Source organism: Marmota monax, unplaced genomic scaffold, assembly GCF_021218885.2.
Source record: "Marmota monax isolate L192 unplaced genomic scaffold, Marmota_monax_Labrador192_F-V1.1 WCK01_AAM20220418_F8-fsc00001, whole genome shotgun sequence".
In the NCBI taxonomy this organism is placed as follows: Eukaryota; Metazoa; Chordata; class Mammalia; order Rodentia; family Sciuridae; genus Marmota; species Marmota monax.
In genome coordinates, this window is record NW_026693777.1 from 26023283 (window position 1) to 26045775 (window position 22493).

Here is a 22493-nt window from a genome sequence, read left to right on the forward strand (position 1 = left end):
AAACAAAACAAAATCATGTATTAATCTTTGAAATCCCCAGTTCTATGTTGTTTTCATCTTTTGGCTTATTTATTTGATTGTGCTGTGATATGTAGCATCAACTACCCAGACAGACTTCTTTTTCCTGAGACTTTGAATTTCTCATGAATTTGCTCCTTTTGTATTCTCTTCCTGGGGAATTTAGGGCTCCTTATCGCCTCCTTTTGCCATTCTTTTTCTTTTTTATTATTTTTTAAAAAATAAATGACACCGGAGTGCATTACAATTCTTATTACACATATACAGCACAATTTTTCATATCTCTGGTTGTATATATCAATGCACCAAAACATCAGCTTCCCTGGGAAACTCCTCCACATCTCACAAGTCAGACAGGAACCGCCTTCCCCTCCATCCCCACAGCACTCTCTCTATCCTTGTGTCTTCTGTTCATCACCTTTTGTCACAGAGGTCACCAATAACTGTAAACTCCCGGAGGACAGGGGGCTGACTTTCTTCCTTACCTTGGAGTCATGATGTGCTTGTTAATGCAGGGTTCATCACAGATTCTGTGACCACATGAAGAATCCAAGTGGCTCTTTCCCTTGGACCAGCCACAAGGCACCTAGGCCTTCAGTGTTGCCAAGGATTGTGCACATTTCTGTTTGATAAAGTCAAAGAATAATAACACTTTTAATCTTAACTCTTTTTCAGTTTAATCTTGATGAAAAACAAAATCTGCTTGACAATTCTTACAAGACTGCATTTCAGCATTCTTCTATCTCAAATTATTCTACCATAGGACCAGTTCTGCAAGGAGCCAAGTCCTGCTCCTTCAGGTTGCCAGCACAGTTCTCATCAATTATTCTAGAATTCTAGAGGCAAAAGCACTCAGCATGGGGGAAAGTTCCATGCAATGTGTTTCATTTCTATGGAGACTTAGTAGAATTTTTTCATACTCATGTTTGTATTACATGGTAAGTGCTTTTTAAGCATCAGAAATACTTGCTGTGGATCGATGCTGACTTTATCCAGGTGCCCAATTAAAAAAAAAAAACATTTTCTCAAAGTGCATTTGATAATAGTGTTTTGAAAAACACCTTAAATAGAGATTGCAGTGCAGAATGACATAACCTCACGTAAAAGACTTTCTTGCTACCACTATTTTCATTTAACATTTATAGATAGCCTAGAGAAAACTTTCCTTCTATTTAGTAGTGAACACTTACAAAAAAGCAGTATAACATAATAGTTTTAAAAGTAATTGCTTTAGAATTCAATAACCATTCTTCAAATTCCTCTTTGCCTACTTCTAAGAAGAATCATGCACCTCAGTTTGACCCAAACTCCCAGTTTTAGCACTGAAAACACTATATTCTGGAAAACTGAGATAATTGATCCTGAGTGAACTGAGATTATTGGTCATTCTAGAAAGGTAACACTTTGTTCATGTCAATTGTTTTCTCTAATTCTTGCCTATAAATGGGAATGACAGCAGTATATACAACATGGGGTTGTTATGGAACTTAAATGAGTTATTGCAGCTACTGGCAGAGAGCTTAGCACATAGGAAAGTTAAATGAGTCCCGCTATTTTCATTCTTATTATTGATTGGTGTAATTTTTTTAAAGAATGAGACACATGAAATTAAGTGAAGGGAGTAGAACCATATTAGCATGTAGTGACAGTGCTCACTCAAGACCCTCATACAGTCATCCCATAACTACCTCCTCTTATTCCATCTTTAAGTCATGGATAGTTTGAAATTGGAGTAGGTAATGAAGGTGCAGGGCTGTTCAGCCTTCTAAACATAATCCAGAACTCTGTGGTATCAATAGACCAGTTAAAAGGCCGTGGTGCATCCAACATTCTAGGGGCAGGGCCACAACTTGGTTACCTCTGGTCATCTGGCCCAAGTTAGGACATATATTCTGATTTGAGCCACTGGACCATAACTATATTTTTAAAAAGTTGTTTTAAAATATACAAATTCTCGGAGGGTCTATCCTGATGTTGCCAAAGGAAAATCTGTATCCAGATAAGGTCATTCATGAGAAAAAAAATGTTTTTTGAGCATTTGATGTTAGACCTAGCAAACTTGGTGATTCAATGAAATGTATTGTACTCTTCCTAAATGTTAGGCATGCTGGTAGGGATTCAAAGATAATAGGACCATTCTTGCTCTCAAATATCTCCTAGCATAAAGTGACCATAATGCAAAAGGCAGACAGCTAGCTGTTCAGTAAGCTAGCTGTTAACTGATGTATAGAGCTGTTCACATAAAGGCAAAACCATGGAGAAAGGTCACGTATTCCAGTAATGGGTCTATCCCAGGATTTTCACCCGGGTGGATACATCTGCACCCTAGCCCATAGCAAGAGTAAGAAGAACAAAGCAATCAAAGCATGAAGAGGGAGAAAGACCTAAAAGAGATACCATAGGGAAACCAAAAAGTTATCTATGGCCTTTTCTTATCTCTTAGGCCTCAGCTTAAATGTCACCTCTGTAGAGAGGCCTGAGTATCTTAAGTAATCTACTCCTCCCTACTCACTACATTTTATTCTTTTTTTAAACATTTATTTTTTTTAGAAGTAGTTGGAAACAATACCTTTATTATTATTATTTTTTATATGTGGTGCTGAGTATCAAACCCAGAGCCTTGCACATGCTAGATGAACACTCTACCGCTGAGCCATAATCCCAGCCCTGCATTTTATTCTTTGTCTCATCCACTTGTTTCCTTCAGAACACTTATAATTGTCAATTATTTTATTTGTCTGCTGGGTTGGTTAGAATATAGGCTAAACTGCTATAATAAGGAGATATGAAATTAGAGTGACTCAGGAAAGTTAGAAGTGTCTCCTTTATTTATCAGTACATAAGTAGTGTGTGGTCAGGAAGTGTCTGTCCCATGAAGTCATCCAAAGCCCCAGATCCCTATTGCCTTCATCCGTGTTGTTAAAGCTCACTCAACAAGACCATCTTCATGGTGTAGCTCATCAGAAGGGCAAAGAAAGAAGGGAGAGCAACTAGTTTCTTCTTTAAGGATGTGATCCAGAAGCAACACAGATCCTCTGTTCACATCTCAGGCATGTGTCCACTCCTAGGGGAAGGTTTAGAAGTATAGCCTTTAGCTGGGTGGCCATAAGCTCAAATTCCTTGGCAGGGGTTGGGGAAGGAGATGTTGCAAAAGGAAATTGAAGTTAGCAGTCTCTACCATGCCTGCATAGTTGTGTTTCTGTTTGTTTCTTATTTGATTTTGTCTCCCATGATTCAGAGACTATCTCATTCACTGTTATATCCCCCAGAAACTGGAATGGATACCTAGAACATAGCAGGTACTCAGTGCCTATCAAGATGATAGATGAATAAAATGAAATAACTAAATACTGAAAATTATCAAGTGTTTCATCTCATTATTAAGTCTAGGCCTATCTTCATGTTTTCATGGTATTATCAAATTCCTATATTAGAATTTCTATTTATTTATGTGTTGGCATGACAGAGAATTCAAGTACATAGCAGAATGACTTGCCCATAGCAAATGTTCAAAAAGTACTATTGCCTTTTATTTCTTCTGGTTGGGAAGAAAAGATTCATACATAGGATATAAAAAATACATAAATAAATAAATAGAAATTCTAATATAGGAATTTGATAATACCATTCAGAAAATAAAACTGAAGACTGGAGCATTTTTAGTTAAAGAATTCTCTAAAACAAAATTTAAATTCATTAAAAAAAAATCAGGTCTCTCTGTGGTCATCTGACATAATAACCAGTAGAAACCAGGCAACTGGATCACTCTGTTTTAATTCTTTCTTCCCCAAAATATAAAAACATCCATCTTACCAACTTCCAGAGAGAGAAAATAATGTGTTAAATAATATATGTGAATTTGGGACAAAAATAATAAAAACAAAGATAAAACAGAAGATATACATTGACTCTAGCCTCACTGCACATACTTAGGAAAAGAAAAATTGATTCTCTTCTTTCTAATTGCTCTTTTCAAGAAAGATTTATTTTGAAAACCACTGTGTGTTGAGGAATAGATTAAATTTCAGCTGATTGTTAACCGAATTAAACAAAAAAAAATACTTGCTTGTGGCCCTGCCTGTTCATTCAGTCCTTGACTAGGACAAAGTACAATCTTTAGCAGCCATTATTATAGGACTTATAGACTAGAGAACAGGATTATAGAACATCAGAGGAAATAATGTCCTGCAGATTATTTTTAGGAGTTTTTAAAACTATGAGAATTTAATGCTCATACTGAATTATTGACATAGTAATTGGTTGCTGGTTTCTTTCCAGGACACATTTTGTTTTTGCTTCTCCTTGCATTTTATGAAATCTTAAGAACAAAGGAATCGAGTATCCTTTGCAAGATCTTGTTTTTTTTTCATGGTTTTACCCAGGCTATTTTAACTATTCTCACCTGGCTTATTTAACAACTTCTATCTTGCCCTAAATGTGAAAGGTTCATTTTAGATTCTTCAGAAAGAGTGACTGTAAGATGATGTGCAAGTTTAGATGGAATACAGAGAAATTCAAATCACTATCTGCATGTGTTTGCCTGAACATCACAACATCAACACCCTGTCCTTGCAAATTCATTCCCTATACTTCCGTCTATATAAATCTTTCACATCCTTCAAGATTGAGCCCAGATCTCTTCAATTCTGCAAAACCTTCCTAACCAGGCACTTCAGTATTAAAAGGACTTTCTGTTGAACCCTTCTCCAGCCTCTTTGAGAGTTAACCCATCTGTGGAGCTTGGAGCTCCAAGCTGTGTTTAATGCAAGTCATGATGGATGGCCTCTATTTGCTCATAGCATTTTCTGGAACCACTATTTCTCTGAGTCTCTGCATTGTTAAATCCTGCTCCTCCTTTGCTATATTTTTTCCTAGTTCTTCCAGTTTGACATATAGGCTCAACACAAAGAAGAACATTTTACTAAGCCATTTAAAAATACTGCCTAGTAAAGTAAAAAGATATTTTAAAAAATATTTACATCTCTGAGCCTCAGTAATCTCATCAGAAAGTCACATACTCCAAGAATGTTCATTATATGGTTATTTATACTGACAGAAAAACTGGCTGCAACATAGATGTCCAACAGAAGGGGAATGCTTAAATGAATTTTAAAGCATTATTTTTGTGAAAAACTGACTTTTAAAAATATAAGGTAAACCTCTAAATATCTAAATGGAAGTATGATCCTAGATAATGTAGCAAGTAAGAAGCAAAATTTGAAGACAATGATCGCTTTCACATAGAAAATAATACAATGTTTATAGCTCCCCAAATATTGTGTTGTTATTTATGAGGAATGAGGTTAGGGATGCTTTTTAACTTATGTACTTTTATTTTTTTAAGTTTAGAGCAATCACTGTAATTTAAAAAAAAATCTGCAAATTTATTTGACACAATCCCCAAACCCGAATATACCATTAGATGGAATTATTAGATTAATTATTTGAATCACTTTTAAACTCTAAAATAATCATTGGATCCTTGTTTCCTGCCACTTTTCTAATACTCTCACACTGACTCCATAATCCTGACCACTTTTTGGGTTCCCATTACTTCCCAAGATCTCTCCTTGGAGTCCAGATTCCTTCATACCTGTTACAGTTTCACCTTTAACTTTGCTATTAATTCTGCCCTTTGAATGACATCCTGCCACTCATCTCTGCCTATCTACAATCATACATGTTTTCAAAGCTACAGTGTAAATCTTAACTTTCTTCACAATAGTAACCCTTCTCCAAATTCCTAAAAACACGTGGTATTTTTATTGATCGTCATGTAGGTTACACTATGAGAATGCAATTTTGTAATCACATGCTTAAAAATATGCAGTTAATTGAAAGTTTGCATTAATGTCAGAAATTGTGTGTGTTTTAAACTTGTTGCTTATTATTTATTGCACTTTTTTATTCTTATGGATAAAAGAAAAGAAATGGGAAGAAAAGAAATCTTGATGTAGTCTCTTGACTAAGCACTCAGAGTCACTTGGATCAATATTTCCAAACTCTGACACAACAACAGATGAGTTATTGCCCTGCTGGAGACACATGGTTTATCGTGACTCAGAGATGAGATAGCTCAGAGGAACAAAATGAATGATGTTGTTGGTAAAGGACATTAATCTTTCTTGTCACTTTCCTTGATTAGGATAGCTACCTCTAGGACCCATTTTCTGTACACTTCATAGAATGAATTTTCTATATATATTTTGATTTTGAGTGCATGTAAATGAGTGTGTGTATGTTTGTCAAAGTCAAAGAGTTTGTCTTGGAGTCTACCAAATGATTATTGAATTCTAGGTTTATGCTAAGTTGTCCTAAGACGTCATTTGCCTGTTTCTACTTTTATGACCTTTTTTTTCCAATATGAAATATTCCATGTTTGAAACTGAGAAATATTCAAAATCCAAAATTAAATTTGGAAATATCTCATGACTAGCAGAACTCGTGAGTTAGATTTAGAAAACTGGAGGAAGAAGGCACATACTGTATAAAAGCAAAATGTTAATTAATAATAATTATATTTAAAAATAAATTTATCTCCTGTGTACAGGTACCTCAAAAAGGTGGTCAGCCTAAGAGTTTTTGAAATTCACTGTGAAATACTCTCAGAAAAATACAAGTCCTGTGCACACACTTTCTTGTCACAACCACTTAATTTTTAAGAACATATACTACTTCCTGAGTCAACTTTGTACCAAGATGATTTTTTTCTACTGACCTGTGAAGTGACCCCAAATTCAGAGCTGTTTAGCTTTGCTTAAGAATCCTCCTTCAATCAATCAATCCTCCTTCTTCAACCCTCTCAGCAACTGCAAGTATAATGTGAAGATTATTAATTTGATGGTGATGGACCTCAATCCAAGTTCTCTGACACCTGTGACTTTTCTACAACAGGATGCTATAACCCCAAACAGACCATACCTCACACCATGCCACATCCTTCTGTACCGTGGTACGTGATCTTCATGCCACAACATGGCATGCCATACCACACCACTTACCACATCCCACCCTGTCACCTGTCATGTCATCATCCTGACAGAATTGTCCCTCATCATTCTCATTTGTCTTCTATGTGCCTCTCCAAACATGCAAATTAATATTACATTATTTTAGATCCCAGAGACCTATCTTGAATTCTCAACACTGGCACAAAATGCAAGACTTTCAGTAGAGGATGCAGGCCTCCAGCACAGGTCTGTGTCCACTGAAATGAAGGCACTTTGGAGGGGGATGTCAAGACATGATGTGGACTGGTAGCAGTGCCATAGGGGATGTCCCTGTGCTACATGTTTCCTCTCATTCTAGTGAGAGACCGCAACTCCAGCTACAGCTTGTTCTTGTGGACTATTCCAGACTGAGGTAAATACACTTTGTAGGGACTTCTTCAATCTGTTCTAAATTATAGATGCAGGTTTTAGATAATATCATGAAAATTCTTTGCTTCTGACTTTAATATCTTTCAAACTTATGCAGTACATAAGAGAACATTTTTTTAATTACACAGTTATTTAAAACAACAAAAACAACTTGTGTACCTATATATTTTATTTGGTCACAAATGCAACATGAACTATCAGTGTAGGGTGGTGAGAAGAAAAATAGGAAATTCAAATCAAAGGAATCAAAACTAGAGAAAAAATAGTCTGACTGCCTTTCCATATCAGGTCCAGGTGAAATTTAAGAGACAATGACAAACTGGAGCACATCTCCTGGATGTTGCTAATATAATGCACCTAGAAGCACATTTATAGATTTATTTCATGCATCTAACAAAATCCTATGTGCCAGGTAGAGTGCTTAGCACCAGGTAAGGAGTGAAGCACAGGTACAGTTCAGTTTTCTGTTTGTTCACAGAGTGAGGAAAACAACACATGAAAAAGAGGATGAAGAAGGTTGAACCTGAGTCATGAGAACCTAGGAGGGGCATACCCATCTTTAGATCCTGGAAGCTCTGCCATGTGGAAGAAGAATGCTGAGCTAGGGGTTCCCTGTAGCTTATGCAACACTGGTGTTGTCATCCCATATTGTTTTCTTTTTTTTTTAAGAGAGAGTGAGAGACAGAGAGAGATAGTGAGAGAGAATTTTTTAAAAAATATTTAGTTTTTAGTTTTCGGCGGGCACAACATCTTTGTTTGTATGTGGTGCTGAGGATCGAACCCGGGCCACACGCATGCCAGGTGAGCCACATCCCCAGCCCCCCATATTGTTTTCTTTTTCTTTAAAGTGAAGTTAAATTTTAAAGAGTAATACATTCATTTTGGTTAAAAAAGGCGGGGGGCATTTTAAACAAATACCCAATAAAAATCTCCCTTCTATTATGTGCATAACAGTTACACATAATAGTGGGATTCATTTTGACCCATTCACAAATGCGTAGAACAGCTTGCTCCATTTTAATCCCCAGTCCTTCCTCTTTCCCTTACCTCCTCCTTCCCTGCTGATCCCTTCCTCTACTCTATTGGTCTTCTTTCTATTTATTTTTTAAATTGGTACTCTATAGTTATATGTAATATTGGACTGCATTGTGATATATTCATACATTCTTCCCCTTTGTCTCCCTTCCTACCCACTTGGTCCCCGCTTCTTACCTTCCCTCTATTTGTTATTCTCTATCCTGCCCCACTCTCTATGGTTAATAATTAGCTTCTTGTATATTCTCTCAGTGTTTCTTTATGCAGATATAAATGCATCTGAACATATATTCTCATTCTCCCTTTTCTTACGTGAGAATTAGCATTCTTTATATTTATACATTATAGTCACATATTCATATATTAATATATTCATATATTATTTATATACTTACATAGGTTTATATCTCTATGTTCAGAATCTTACTTTTTCACTTAATATCTATCTAGACCCTTCCCATATCAGTGCATGAAGACTGTCTTCATTCTTTTTTACAGTTATGCAGTAGTCTGTGTGTAGAAATACGTAGTTATTTAGCCAAGACTTGATGATGTATATTTGAGTTGATTCCAGATTTTGTTATTTCAAACTATGCTGCACCAAATAACCTTTTTCATATTCATTTTGTACATGCACAGGTATGTCTATAGAATAATTCCTATAAGTGAGGTTGCTGATTCAAGAGTAAATATTTTTGTAAATATATATTTGTAAATATATATTCCTGGAAGGAATTGCCAAAATGCCTTCCATAGTGGTTATACCAATAACATTCCTCCTATCCTCTTCCCAGTTTGAAAATGTCTGTCTCTCCTTAGCCTCATCAAAGAATGTATTGCCAAACTTAAATTTTTTTCCCAATGTGATAAAGGAGAAATGCTATTTCAGGATCTTTTTAATTTGAATCTTGTATCACAAGGCCTTTATATTGCTTTTTCTATACAACATGCTGATTTACATCTTCCATCCATTTTTTTTTAAAAAAACATGGATTAAAAAAGTTTTTTCTTCTTGATTTCCAAGTGCTCCTTGTATATTGGAAAGATTAGTCCTTATGTGCTGTATTGCTTCTAATTATTTGTTGAGTATCTGCTTCTACTAATAGATTTTAAAGACAAATCTGGGATTGAAGCCTAGAAGCTTTGAAGCTTTCACTCTTGCAGGTAGCTTGATTATTAACAGGTGAAAGTGCAGTATAAAGACATTAGGTAATCTGCCTGAGGTCACATAGTTAGGAATTGGTAGAGTCAGTATTCAAAGCCATGCATTTTTTTCCAAGGCATAGACTGTTAACCACAACACATAGAAGTGGGTATTCAGAGCAAGTTGAGAGATAATGTTAATGAAAATACCCAAACTGAGGTTGGCAGATGACTGGTCCCAAATCTGTGGATAAGATCCTAGGGATGCCAGAGGGTTATGTTACATGACCTCAAAGAACCCTTCGAGTCCTTTTGTATTTTGTTCTGATAATACCAGACCTGACCAGAAAGGTGAAACAGGAAATATGTTGTGTCACATAGGGTTTCACTGATTCTACTATGACCTTCCAACGGTTACTGTTACCCACCCAGTGTCACTGCCAGGGCAGCTAGGGGTCCCAAACTACCAGTTATAAATAATGGCTTTGTAGTAACTTTTGTACCACACTAGGTTAGGAAACCTTTGCATATTGTAGACATAGCCTTTATTTTGGTGCTTTGCATAAGTAAGCATTCAGCAAATTTTTCTTCTTAAATAAATACACGACTGGCCGTGAAATTTATTCTAAAGTTCTTGAATGTGACCAAATCAGTTGGTTACATGGAAGTGATCACTCAGTCAGTAATTGCTGAGCTTGTGCAGGGTACAAAGCACAGTGCACGGTGCTAGAAATGCCAGGATATGAAGACATAGAAGACGATGGTTCTCAACAAGTATACGGAAGAAGATAACTGACAGCAAAGGCCAAAAAGCCAGTGACCCAGTGGCCAATTAATGCCCACAGCCTTTGGGATAGAGACAAGAAAGGAAGCATTAGAAATGGGATAACAGGGGCAAACTAGGGGAGGTAGGAGTTCACTGAGGAGAAGCCAAAGAGCCTTTCAGCTGAGGGAAGGGCTCGAGCAAAGGCACAGGAGTAGGAAATCTCCTAGTGTACTTGTTGCCTTTCTTGAGAAGTCTCAGAAATAAAGCCATCAAGGCAGGCTAGGACCCTGTGAAAGGAGATCCTGAATTCTAATCCTGATGGTGAACAAAGATGGCCATCAAAAGTTTAGAGTGGAGAAGTGACATGGTGACAGTTGTGTTTTAGAAAGATGAATATGTCGGCCATGTGCAGGGCCATGCAGAGTGGGAAGAGGTGAGGCTGAAAGCCAGAGACACTTAGGAAGCTATCCAAACAATCCCAGTGGAAGGTGGCAAGGGTCTAGCTGCGGAGGTAGCGATGGGATGGGAGAGTAAGGAGAAAGGTCATATGAAAAGAATTATGGGTGATCGTAACTACAAGACATTTTGAAAAATGCAAAACTGTGGACACAGTAAAAATACAAAGATCCCCAGGGGTTTCAGTAAAGGCAGTGATGAATAGGTGAAGCCCAGAAAAATTTTAGGGCAGTAAAAATACTTGTATGATACCATAATGTTGGCTGCATATCCTTCCACATTTGTCCTAACCCTAGAATGTACAATACCAAGAGGTAATCCTAATGTAAACTATAGATATGGGGTGCTAATGATGTGTCAATGTAGTGTTAATCAGTTGTAACCAATGTACCACGCTGGACATTGAGAGTTGGGGTGGGGGCAGCTGTGCTGTGTCTTGTTCAGCCCAGGGTTCTCTAACAAGAGACTATAAGCAGGCGGCTTATAAGCAGTGAACATTCTTTCTCACAGCTGCAGAAGCTGGTAAGTCCAACAATCAAGGCATTGGCAGATCTGGTTTCTGGTGAGAGCCCACTTTCTGGTTCATAGATGGTATCTCTTCTCTGTCTTTACAAGGGAGAAGAGGTGAACAAACTCCCTTGGATCATTTTTGTAAGGACATGAATCCCACTCCTGAGGGCTTCTTCCTCATGATTTAATCACCTCCCAAAGGCCCCACCTCCTAGTACTATTACCTTGGGAGTTATAATTTTGACATATTAATTGGGGTGGGGGATGGGGGATACAAACAGTCAGACTTGCATACGGCAAGGAGCATATGAGATCTGTACCTTCCTTTAAATTTTTCTGTGAACCTAAATCTACTCTAAAAATTTTAGGTCTATAAATAAAGAGGAATCATGGGGAACAACTAGATAATTCTATGTGGGGAATGGAAAAAAAGCACTATTATTGGGCAAATTTATAATGCATTTTTTTTGCTACTATTCATCTTATTTGTAATATTGAGGAAATGTGAATAAGAAAGTTATTTTTCTCTTTTGAAATCAAAAACCAAAATTCTATCACCAAATGACCAATAGAAAGATGTTCAGGGACAACCTTCTTTTTGTTCCAAATGTAACTCTTTGCACGGTACAGGCAACTTAGTGGTCTTTCTATATAGAAAACATGAAGAGTAGAATGCATCTCAATTAGGTGGGTGAGTTAGAAGATAGTGGTGAAGGTTACATAACTCTGAATATATAAAAACTGCCAAATTGTATACTTTAAAAGAGTAAATTTATGCTATATGAATCATATATCACCAAAGCTGTTATTTAAAAAAAGCAATGGAAAATCTATGTAGGGCTTCAAGGAACTTTTCGTAAGATCTAAGTAAATTATAAATAAATATTCACCTTCATTCTTCCTCACAACAAAGATTATTCCCTAAAGAAAGGCATAGAATCACATTTCCATGTTTAGACAGCAGGAAAACAACAACAAAATAGTGAAACAAAAACTGACATCAAAACAGCTACCCTCCCAGGCCCAGCAGAACTTCCACTCTCATCTCCTCTCAACCTCTGTGGCTTCCTGCTTTCCAAGGTGCTTCTGGGAACTCTATAGACCTCAACCGCAGTCCTTCTGCTAGGGCTGGTTAATCCCCTTACAGAATTTTTTTTTTTTTTTTTTTTCTGAACGGATATCTTCCTAGGCAACACAAACCCTGGATCTTTGTAGGAGAAAAACAAAACAACCAAAACATTTTGATGAATCATTTTTATGAAACATGAATTTCGCAATCCCCAAAGCAAAATCTACTATCTTGACAGTCAACCTTTAAGTAAGGCAGAGTCAGGGAAAGAAGAGTGGTCATTCGTGTTCTTAAACCCCCAAGCATGTCTTGTGCTCCAGTCTTTTGCTAGAGAATGCAGACTCATTTTTTAAAATGTTATTCTGTTCACTGATCACAGAGATGAAACTGGTAAATAATGGATGTTCCTGGATTTCTCAGTGCCCATTTGTCATGCTAAACTACAGGACACTTAATTTCAGAAAGAGAATGTTCCTTAGATGACATAGAGGCCCTTGGAACCTTGCTGGCGTATCCATCCCTCACAGCAGAGTCTGTTGACAAGTGTGTCGCAGCCTCCGTACTCTGAGCCTGCTAATTGTGTAGCACTCAGGAAAGATGAGTAGGAGTGCTCAGGGAACAAGCCTTCAGCCTCACTTCTGTGCAGGCTACCACCATCCATCACATGGGCAGCCTGAGGGCAAAGGATCAAGGAGGGTGAATGCAGACACAATTCTGGTCACCGATTCCAGCTTTCAATTTTGAATTTTGCATTTACCTCTCTTCTTACTGTTATTATAGTTTTTTTTTAAATATGTTCACCCCATTTTTAAAACATTTCTCAATATAACAAGAATAATGTCCTCAATATGACAAGAATAGTGTCCTCTATGCCACATATACTCTATACAGTATATGGAACTTTTTACTTTTATAATTTTAGAAAGCAGAGGTAGAAACAATTCAACCACTGTATCCAGAAAACCTTTTGGTATGATAAGTCTGTTTTCTGGCATTCTCTGTTTCTGTTTCAGAGCAGTAAGAGAGGATTCACTGAGTTATGGAAGTATGGTGGTAAGCCACAGGCCCCTCGTGTCGACCCTAGTGAGTGAGAATGGGCTGCAAGAGAGAGAGAGAGGAAGCTCATCCCTGGGCACTGGACACTGCCACTCCTTTTCTATTGTCTTGATAAATATCAACTTTTCATGCTCAAGGCAGTCATTATCAAGTTTATGACAGGATCTATGTCAGTTGCATCACTCAAAAGTACTTAATGAACATACACCTGCCTGTGGCATTAGGCAGACAGCCGTGTTCTCGCACTCTGGGGACCTCCAAATCTAAGGCAAACTCCAGAGAGCAATGTGAGTGTGGGTCAGCTATCGTCAACTCCTTTGGCCCAAACTCGCCTGATAGTATGTCATTAAAGATGAAGAAACAAACTAATGGACAGATGGCAATATGTTGCAAATGATGTGTCCTTCCTTCAAAATAGAGATAATAATAAAATCAACAACTTTCATTTATTGAGCATGTGTCAGGCAGAGATTAAAGCATATTATCTCATGTAATCCTCATAATGATCCAATAATGTGGGAACTATTATTCTCCCCATGGTAAAGATGGATAAATTAAGGCTCTAAGATGTGGCTTTTACCCAGAATGTCACAATTGACTGTAGTAGACCCAGAATACAAGCTACCTAAGTAGGCTGCGAATTTGAATAGATTCCATTCATGTGAGAGAATCAGTGATAAGAACCAGGATTTTAGGATTGAAGCAAGTCATGTTTGTCATCCTGTTCCTCAGTACTGCCAGAGAATTAAAAATAGAGTAGAATAGAATACAATACCTACTCTTTATAACATTACTGAATTTGCCATCCATTTTTCTGATCTATGACACTGGTAGATACAAAACCTGATTTTCTCAGCACATGTGATTTAATGCAATAGTTTCTGTTTATTTTCATCCTCTTCTGTTTAGCTTTTGACCAGAAATAGTGACCCATGAATCCTTCAATTTTTATTGTAAGTACTTCCCTGAAAGTTACTAAAAAATTGAAACTCAGAGGATTAGAGTCACTGTAAATGCATTCAGATAGCTGAATTTGCTCTGCCCTTCCTGTCTAGCCACCCCCTGAGAGGGCATCTGTGGGTCCCCATGTTGATTCTTGATGCTTCCACATGAACCAGACTTCTAGATGGCCCGGGAGGCTACCAGAGAGAATGAGGAAATCAGACATGCAAAGTAATCCTTGGTTATATACATAGAGTAGTAATTTCTAGTCTAGATAAAGAATGCACATTTATTTTGTGACTTTGTATTTAACAATATACAATATTGGTTCCTACCTGGGGCAATTGGCTTATGCTCTCTTCCTCAGTTCCCACATCTGCCAGCTCCACAGGAAGCACTGACAAGAATTAATTGGCTTTCCTGAGCCTCCAGGCTCAGCTCTGCTTCTCAGTGCCAACAATCCCCACAGGATTCTGCTCTCGTGTAATTTACTGTCCAGAAGGACTTTCTGTTTATAAGGGTTCTGCTAGGCACCATTATAATTCACATACATGTATATATTTTTTCAAATTTAGAAATTAGAATCTTGAGAATTGTTTAGGATATTTAGCTCAGTTTAAGAATATAGGACATGGCCACATTCAAAGCATTTGGATTATTCATTGTTTCTATGGTGATTCTAACATGGGCACATCTAAAATATGTGAAAAATATTAAAAGAATTATATGTGTGATTTACACAGGTTTAGGCCATAAACCTGAAAGAGACAATTCTGAATACCATAATCCCAAGAATTAAAATTCCAAAAGATCAAATCTCTGAAGTCTGAAATCCAGAAGGATCAAAAATCCCAAAAAGAAATTTCTGAAAACTATAATAAAGATTAGTGAAAATGTATGTATTTACATTTTAATAAGAGATTGACTTGAAAAGTAAATAAAAACATGACAGAACATTGCATAGTCCACTTTGTACAATAAAATAGACAATAATAACTCATGTTTTTTGCAAGTCAAAACACTCAGGTATACCAGTGACAGCATAAGAGCATAATATCTATGAGCAGACAAAGTTCTACACATAAAGAAATAAGTCAAAAAGCAAAATATATAAATGCATGTCACTATGGTTGGTGATTGTGTGCGCTCAGCTTTATAACTGTGGTTATCTGAGAAACTTGACAAGACAACCAAGTCTTTTTGAAGAGATTGATCAAAAACTACAATAGGCCACTATCACCATACAGCTGCCCAAAGAGATGAGATCTGGAGAAATTTAATTGTTCACAAATGCAAGTGAACAGAAATGACCTTCCTTCAGTTATTGAGAAGTTTCAACATTTTTATGTACATGCACAATGCTTAACACAAAGTCAGCATTGTGATAATGTGCTTTCAAGAAATAAAATTTTCAAGAAATACAAATTTATCCTTTAGTATAGGAAGTGATGTAAATCTGAAATACATAGGATTATAAATTGCAAAAAGCATGCCAACAATGTAAAATAATGGGGAGAAAAGAATAACAAAAGAGAATGAAAAACTATATTATAGGCATAGATTATAAGCAGTTGTCTGGCGGTAGTCCATAGCTTGGCCTACTTTTACAACCATTAGCTATATTTTGAAGTATTACATCATGATGAATAGCTGCTTTCTTTCTTTTAGGGCCATGACTCTTATCAGACAATGCATTCACATCCATTTTCTACATGGTAGACCTTGCCCCACCTAGTCCACTGAGACTCAGACACTAATCTCTAAAACTCTCTCACAGATATACCCCAAATCATGCTTCATCATCTTTTGGTATCAGGGCATCTCATAGGATACAGCTATTCTGTGTACATCTAAAAAGATGCCAGCCCCTTCCCCAGAACTCAGTCAAAACTTTCTACATTGCCTCTTTTATTCCATGAGAATTGTGATTTGGGGGATTTGGACTTTCAGGATTTCAACATTTGGGATTCTAGTCTTTTGAGATTGTGATTTTTTATATATATGTAACTTTAGACTGCAGGGATTTTGATCTTTTGAGTTTTCAACACTTGGGACTATGGTGTTTAGGATTGTGTCTTTTGGGATTGTGATTGGCACTAGCTTTGCTCAAATGACTGTTCCTCTTCCTCTAGCTGGCAGTATTTGTAGAGTGTGAAAGGGGTCCTTCGAATTTCGTAGTGGGCTTTCTGAGTGAGACAAAGCTGGCAATATAAACATTTCAGGGTTAGCAGTTCTTCCCAATTGTTGGTTCTAGTTATAGTCTCTTAAAAAATATAGATGCAATCAAGATTCTGGTCTCTCAGTTATTCTCTGAGGCATCATCTCAGGGAAAATTATATTGATTATGTTTTAGAGGAAAGGAAGAAGTAAGGAAGCTGTGTCAGACAGCGACATCCAATCAATACAAACATCATGGCAAGTTGAAAAGAACCTCTGTGGTTCTTACATCTAACTTTCCACAATACACTAGGTCCTGCCTGGACAGATTCTGACCTCTGTCTGAGGGTCAACCAGGATCAGAACACTCTTGTTCTCAGATGGAGCCCCTCTCCGTTGCCAATAACTCAATTCTTACCCTACTTCTCACATGCCACGTTAAAATGTGCTCTTTGTAACTTGCATTAATTAGTCCTACTTTGTACTCAGTAGCTGCTTACAATAAGTCTAGTGATTGATTGGTTGATTGATTGGCCATTCATTCATTTATTCATCTGGTATTGGACCTCTACTGTGTATAATATAGTATGCCGACATAAGCCTCAAACTCCAGGAGCTGAAAAATTTAGAAGATAACACGGACATGTATGTCATATGTCATATAGGCCACATAAGCAGTATAAATTCAGTGCTATAAGAGTGAGGAAAGAGAAAAATAAGAGTCTGGCCCTAGAAGTATGGTCAGTGCTATGATCTGGGTATTTGTACCCCCTCCAAAATTTATGTGTTGAAATCTTCATCCTCAATGTGATGGTATTTGAAAGAGAAGACATTGGTGTGGTGATTAGGTCATAAGGTTTGTGCTTATATAAGAGATCATTCAGAGATCCCTCACTTCTTCCACCATGAGAGGTTACAGCAAAACCAGACAATGAATCTACCAGTACCTCAATCTTGGACTTCCCAGTCTCCAGAATAAATTTCTGTTGTTTATAAATTATCTAGTTTATGGTAATTTTGTTATAAGCAGCCCAAATGGATGAAGTAATTTCCTCATGGAAGAGGTGGCATTTAAAGATTGTTACCTGTTTTTTCCTTTTCTTTTTATTTTTTGGGGGTACTGGGGATTGAACTCAGGGACACTTGACCACTGAGCCTCATCCCCAGCCCTATTTTGTATTTTATTTAGAGATAGGGTCTCACTGGGTTACTTAGTGCCTCGCTTTTGCTGAGGCTGTCTTTGAACTTGGGATCCTCCTGCCTCAGCCTCCTGAGCTGCTGGGATTATAGGCAGGTGCCATTTTTAATGGCTTGAAGTTAAAGGGAGATTTGTATGTAGACACTGGAAGGATGAAGTGTCAGAGAAGTGGTGACCTGTTTATAACTGGAGCTTAATGTTTGAACTGGAGAGTGAAAAAAGGCTAGAAAATCTAGTCAAACAAGTGTGAGACTGTGAAGGGCTTTGCATGCCTGGAGTGGAGAGTAAGTAAGAGGAGCAGGGGAGGCTGCTCTTCAACACCAGGCTATAAAGTTGAAGGATTACCCAGTCAGACAGGGCAGAGTCCTAGTCTGGGTGCTGAACAAGAGACCTTTGTGTTGAGTGTAATAACTCTGGGGTCAGGAGACAATGGGCTGGAGGGATATTCAGCATGCCTGGTACAGGCGATAGTGTTCAGGAGCCCTATGGTGGCCCCTGCAATGGAAGCTTTTGATGGAATGCAATGGGACAGTTTGATGATGACAGTGGAGCATTCCCTTCTCACTTACCACACCTCCAGACTAATAATACCCTTGGACAAACTCCTTACTTGCAAATAATTGTGGCAGAGAATCTCAGGATGCAAATATCTGCAGTGAAATATCTCAGATTAATTTCCCTGCCTCCAGTGAGGTCTACCTGTAGGCTGAGTGATATAATGAAATAAATTTTAAGAATTCTATAGGGTAAAGGTGTGTGTACACTCATGGATGTAAATTTCATCACTTTTCTTTTGGTGGTCAATGTATGTTTGGGTAATATGGCCAATCATTGCTATTATTCCTTTTACGATTGAGTGATTTTTTTGTTTGTTTGTTTTGAGGCAGTCTTTTTTTGAGAAAGTGCTATTAGAAGCCTAACTGAAAAGAACAGATTTGAACTGGTCTGTTGTTCACAAATCTGGCCATTTGGTGAATGAAGTGAGTGTTATTAGCAACTTGGGGGAACTTCTAACACGTCTTCTCACATAACTCTGATGTTCATGTTTAATTCTAAACTTCATAATTATTTTCTTCATTTTACAAATATTTACTGAGTACCTACTATGTGCCAGGACATGTTCTATTTGCCGGGTTACATTAGTGAGCAAAATAGTCAAATATTCCTGTCTTTTGGAGCATACCTAGCAAGAAGGGAAAATTGATAAATAGTAGATAAAAGAGTTGGTTATACAATATATGAGAAGGAGATAAGTGATAAAAGGGGAAAAAAAGGAGAGAAGGGTAGAAGGGAACAGGATTCCCAGGGAGTAAGGAGTGCAGAGCAGGTTGTGATTTGAGGTACAGGATCTAATTCCTCTTCCTTAAGGAGGTGACATTGGAGCCAAGATTTAGAGATAAAGGAATCAGGTATTCGAGTATCTGGAGGAAGATAGTTCCAAGAAAGGAAAACAGCTAATGCCAAAATGCTGAGACAGAAGAGTGCAAGCAGGGGAAGAGGTTTTGTGTTATTCCATTCCCCATGGACCAAAAAAAAAAAATGTTATTGCAAGAAGCTAGGGAAAGACAAAAGTTACATTTATTGTTCTTAATGCTAAAGCAAAATTACTTAGGGAAAAACAACTTTACAAACTTATTTAAGGAGGTGCAAAGCATTCCTAGAGATTTCCTGGCTTATTGGTTGGGTTTGAATCCTGATTCCACCACTTACTGCCCAGGACAGCTGAGTTCTTTAACCCTTTGTTTCTTAGCTTTCTCATCTAGAAGATGAAACTAACAATGTTGCCAACTTTCAAGGATTGAGTCAATGAATAGATGAGTCAAAATAAATGAAAAGCTTGAAATTACAACTGCTGTAGCAAGCACTCACATCTATTGGTCTTATTATGTTACTAATACTACTTTGATTATTTTTGTAGGAGTTGGTGCCTTAGTCCGGTTTATTCTCGAATGTGTTTCAAGGGCTTTTATACTGTGGATCCTGTGTGTGCGTTGTATGTGTTTATGCATATGTGTGATGTGTTTGTACACAGGTGTTCAGAGTGTGAAATCTAATTTACAAAATTGCTATAAATTATCACTAAATTGTTTTTAAAAAGAAGTAGGTAAAAATTCTACTGCTTACCACACAGTAAATCCTTAAAAAATGTTAGTTTTATACTCTGGCAGAATTTTATGACAATTCTAAACTTCATAATTGTTTTCCTCATTTTACAAATATTTACTGAGTACCTACTATGTGCCAGGACTTGTTCTATTTGCCGGGTTACATTAGACGGAGATAGAGGGTAAACAATAGAGGGGTTTCTTTTTCTGTTCACTATTAATACTTTTTTTTTTTTTTTTTGCTAAAATGATGGCAAGGTTAAAACATTCTCTAGACTCAAACTTGGAAATTTGTTTTGCCCTTAGCACCACCGGTGGAAGGAAGGAGAGCATTTGATTTAACTGGAAAGGAAGCATTTGGTAGTAGAGGAGTGAAGAAAGAGGAAAACAAAATGAGGGAGGAACCCGAAGAAATAAGGAAATACAGCATTAAGGTGATAACAACTTTGGGGTGAGGCCCAGAACTAGGAGACCCCTGAGGACCTTAAAAAATAAAATGGATGGAGCCCATCCAAAAGGAACAGAAGTCCCCGAGAGGCAGGGCAGAGCCAAGGGTCTCCTGTGGCCCCTCCCAGCTCTTCAAGTCTCCAAGACTAGTCCTCAAGGAGAGGAGTGAGTACCCCCACAGCCTGGTGAAGCCCAAATCCCGAGTAGCCAACTACACTATTGTATTTCCAATTTACCTACATTTCCACCTCTACTTAAAGAGCCATTAAGACTTTAGCTGGGAAGAGGGTTTATTTTTTATTAAATTGTTACTGTGTGTTGAAGTAGTAGATGTTAAAAATCACTTTTCTAGTCCTCTGGAATCTGTTTCTGGACCTGGAAGCTTATATGAGTCATTGGGCTCTGCCCCTTAGAAAACACCAGAGATGTGGCCTATCAGGGAGACAAAGAAAATTAGTTTGCCGCCAGTGATCCAAGGGCACATTCTTGAGAAGAATGGATGCTGTTCCTCTGTGAGGCAGGGCTGGCTGGAGGGTTAGGCAGGAGTGAGATCTGAACTCAGGTACCCCACTCACAGCCTGTTGCTGTTTTGATTGACAGGCATGGCTGCTGTCTCCAGTGCCCTGGATCAGTCCTCAACAACACGGCAAGATGGGGAAGGAGCATGTTATACGTCTCTGATTTCTGACATCTCTTACGCACCCCAGGAGGATTCTACATATTTCACTGGAATTCTTCAGAAGGAAAATGGCCACATCTCCACTTCAGAGAACCCTGAGGAGTTGGGGACTCCTGGCGCCTCCTTACCAGATGTGCCTGGGATGGAGTCTCGTGGCTTATTCAGTTCGGATTCTGGAATAGAAATGACGCCTGCAGAGTCCACTGAAGTGAACAAGATCCTAGTCGACCCCCTGGACCAGATGAAAGCGGAAGCCTATAAATACATGGACATAACCAGGCCAGAGAAGGGGAAAGGTCAGGAGCAGCATCACCCAGAGTTAGAAGAAAAAGACTTGGATTTTAAGAACAAAGACACTGAAATCTCAACAGAACCAGAAGGGGTTCGTGGACCTGACAAACCAGCTCCTGTGGAGGGAAAAGTCATCAAGGACCACTTATTTGAAGAATCTACCTTTGCTCCTTACACAGATGATCTCTCAGAGGGGCAGCACAGTGCTCCCTTGATCACTGCCCCAGTCAAAATCACGCTGACAGAGATCGAAACTTCTTTCACAGCTGTTACTCAAGAGAACTCTCCAGAGAAGCAAGATATCTGTCTGAAGCCAAGTCCTGACACAGTACCCACTGTCACTGTCTCAGAGCCTGAAGATGACAGCCCAGGATCTGTCACTCCTCCATCTTCTGGAACAGGTAAACGTGCTGAGCTTCCCTGTCTTGGGAAATCTCAGCATATGGAGATCTAAATTCCTAAAAAAAAAAAAAAACAAACAAAAAAAAAACTGACTAAGGAATGAAGAATTATATTCAAGATACTGGGCTACCTGGTCCCCTTAAATCTCATTTAGTTTAACTGATTTAATTAGCATGCAACTTTTTCCAGGCCTGTGTCCATATAAAGTTGAGATCTGGGATTTTCCTTTCAGTCCTATCAGATTTTCTGGGTAAAATTCTTCTTTCTTCAATTGAGGGGATAGGTCAGGATGACACTGGAACATCAATGTCCTCATGTGGTCCTAGTGTTCAGAGCACAGAGCCGGGTGCTGCCTACTTCTAGGTTACCATTCCTCCAGGACACCCGGGTCTCCTGAAGGCATCATGGGGAGCACTTCCTGGTTGGGCTTCCTCCCTCAGATACTTGGACATGCCTGGCCCTAGCTCTAAGTCTGTACCATGATGGAGGAGGGCGTAGTGGCTTCAGGTTCTAACAAGGTTGTTACAGGTAATGAGAGGAAACCTGAACAAAGAGCATTTCTTCCCTCTCCTTCGATCTCACCTGAACCATTTTAATTTCTTTAGTGTATTGAAGTTCTGCTCAACAGTTTCTTTTTTTTGACTAAATAATATTATTTTGTTAGAACAAAAAGTTTAGAATTCACTAGGCTCTTGATCTTTTCAATTTGAACATTCTCCTACTCTGACTCAAAGCAGGTGTTAAACCACACACAGACTTGTTCTCTCAATCACAAAGGAGACCTCATGTGCCAGGGTGAAAGGCCAGGGTGGTAGCAGGAGCTTCCTCAGCCTGCCCTGT

At 38.1% G+C, this 22493-nt stretch overlaps 1 protein-coding gene across 1 annotated transcript in view; it reads left to right on the forward strand.

The window, feature by feature from the left end:
• Positions 1-22493, forward strand: part of Rtn1 (reticulon 1) — a 228934-nt gene that overhangs the window by 90834 nt on the left and 115607 nt on the right. Inside the window, exon 2 of the mRNA XM_046461713.2 lies at positions 20882-21652. Within this exon, the coding sequence (XP_046317669.1) occupies positions 20882-21652 (771 nt within the window). The remainder of the gene's footprint in view (positions 1-20881; positions 21653-22493) is intronic.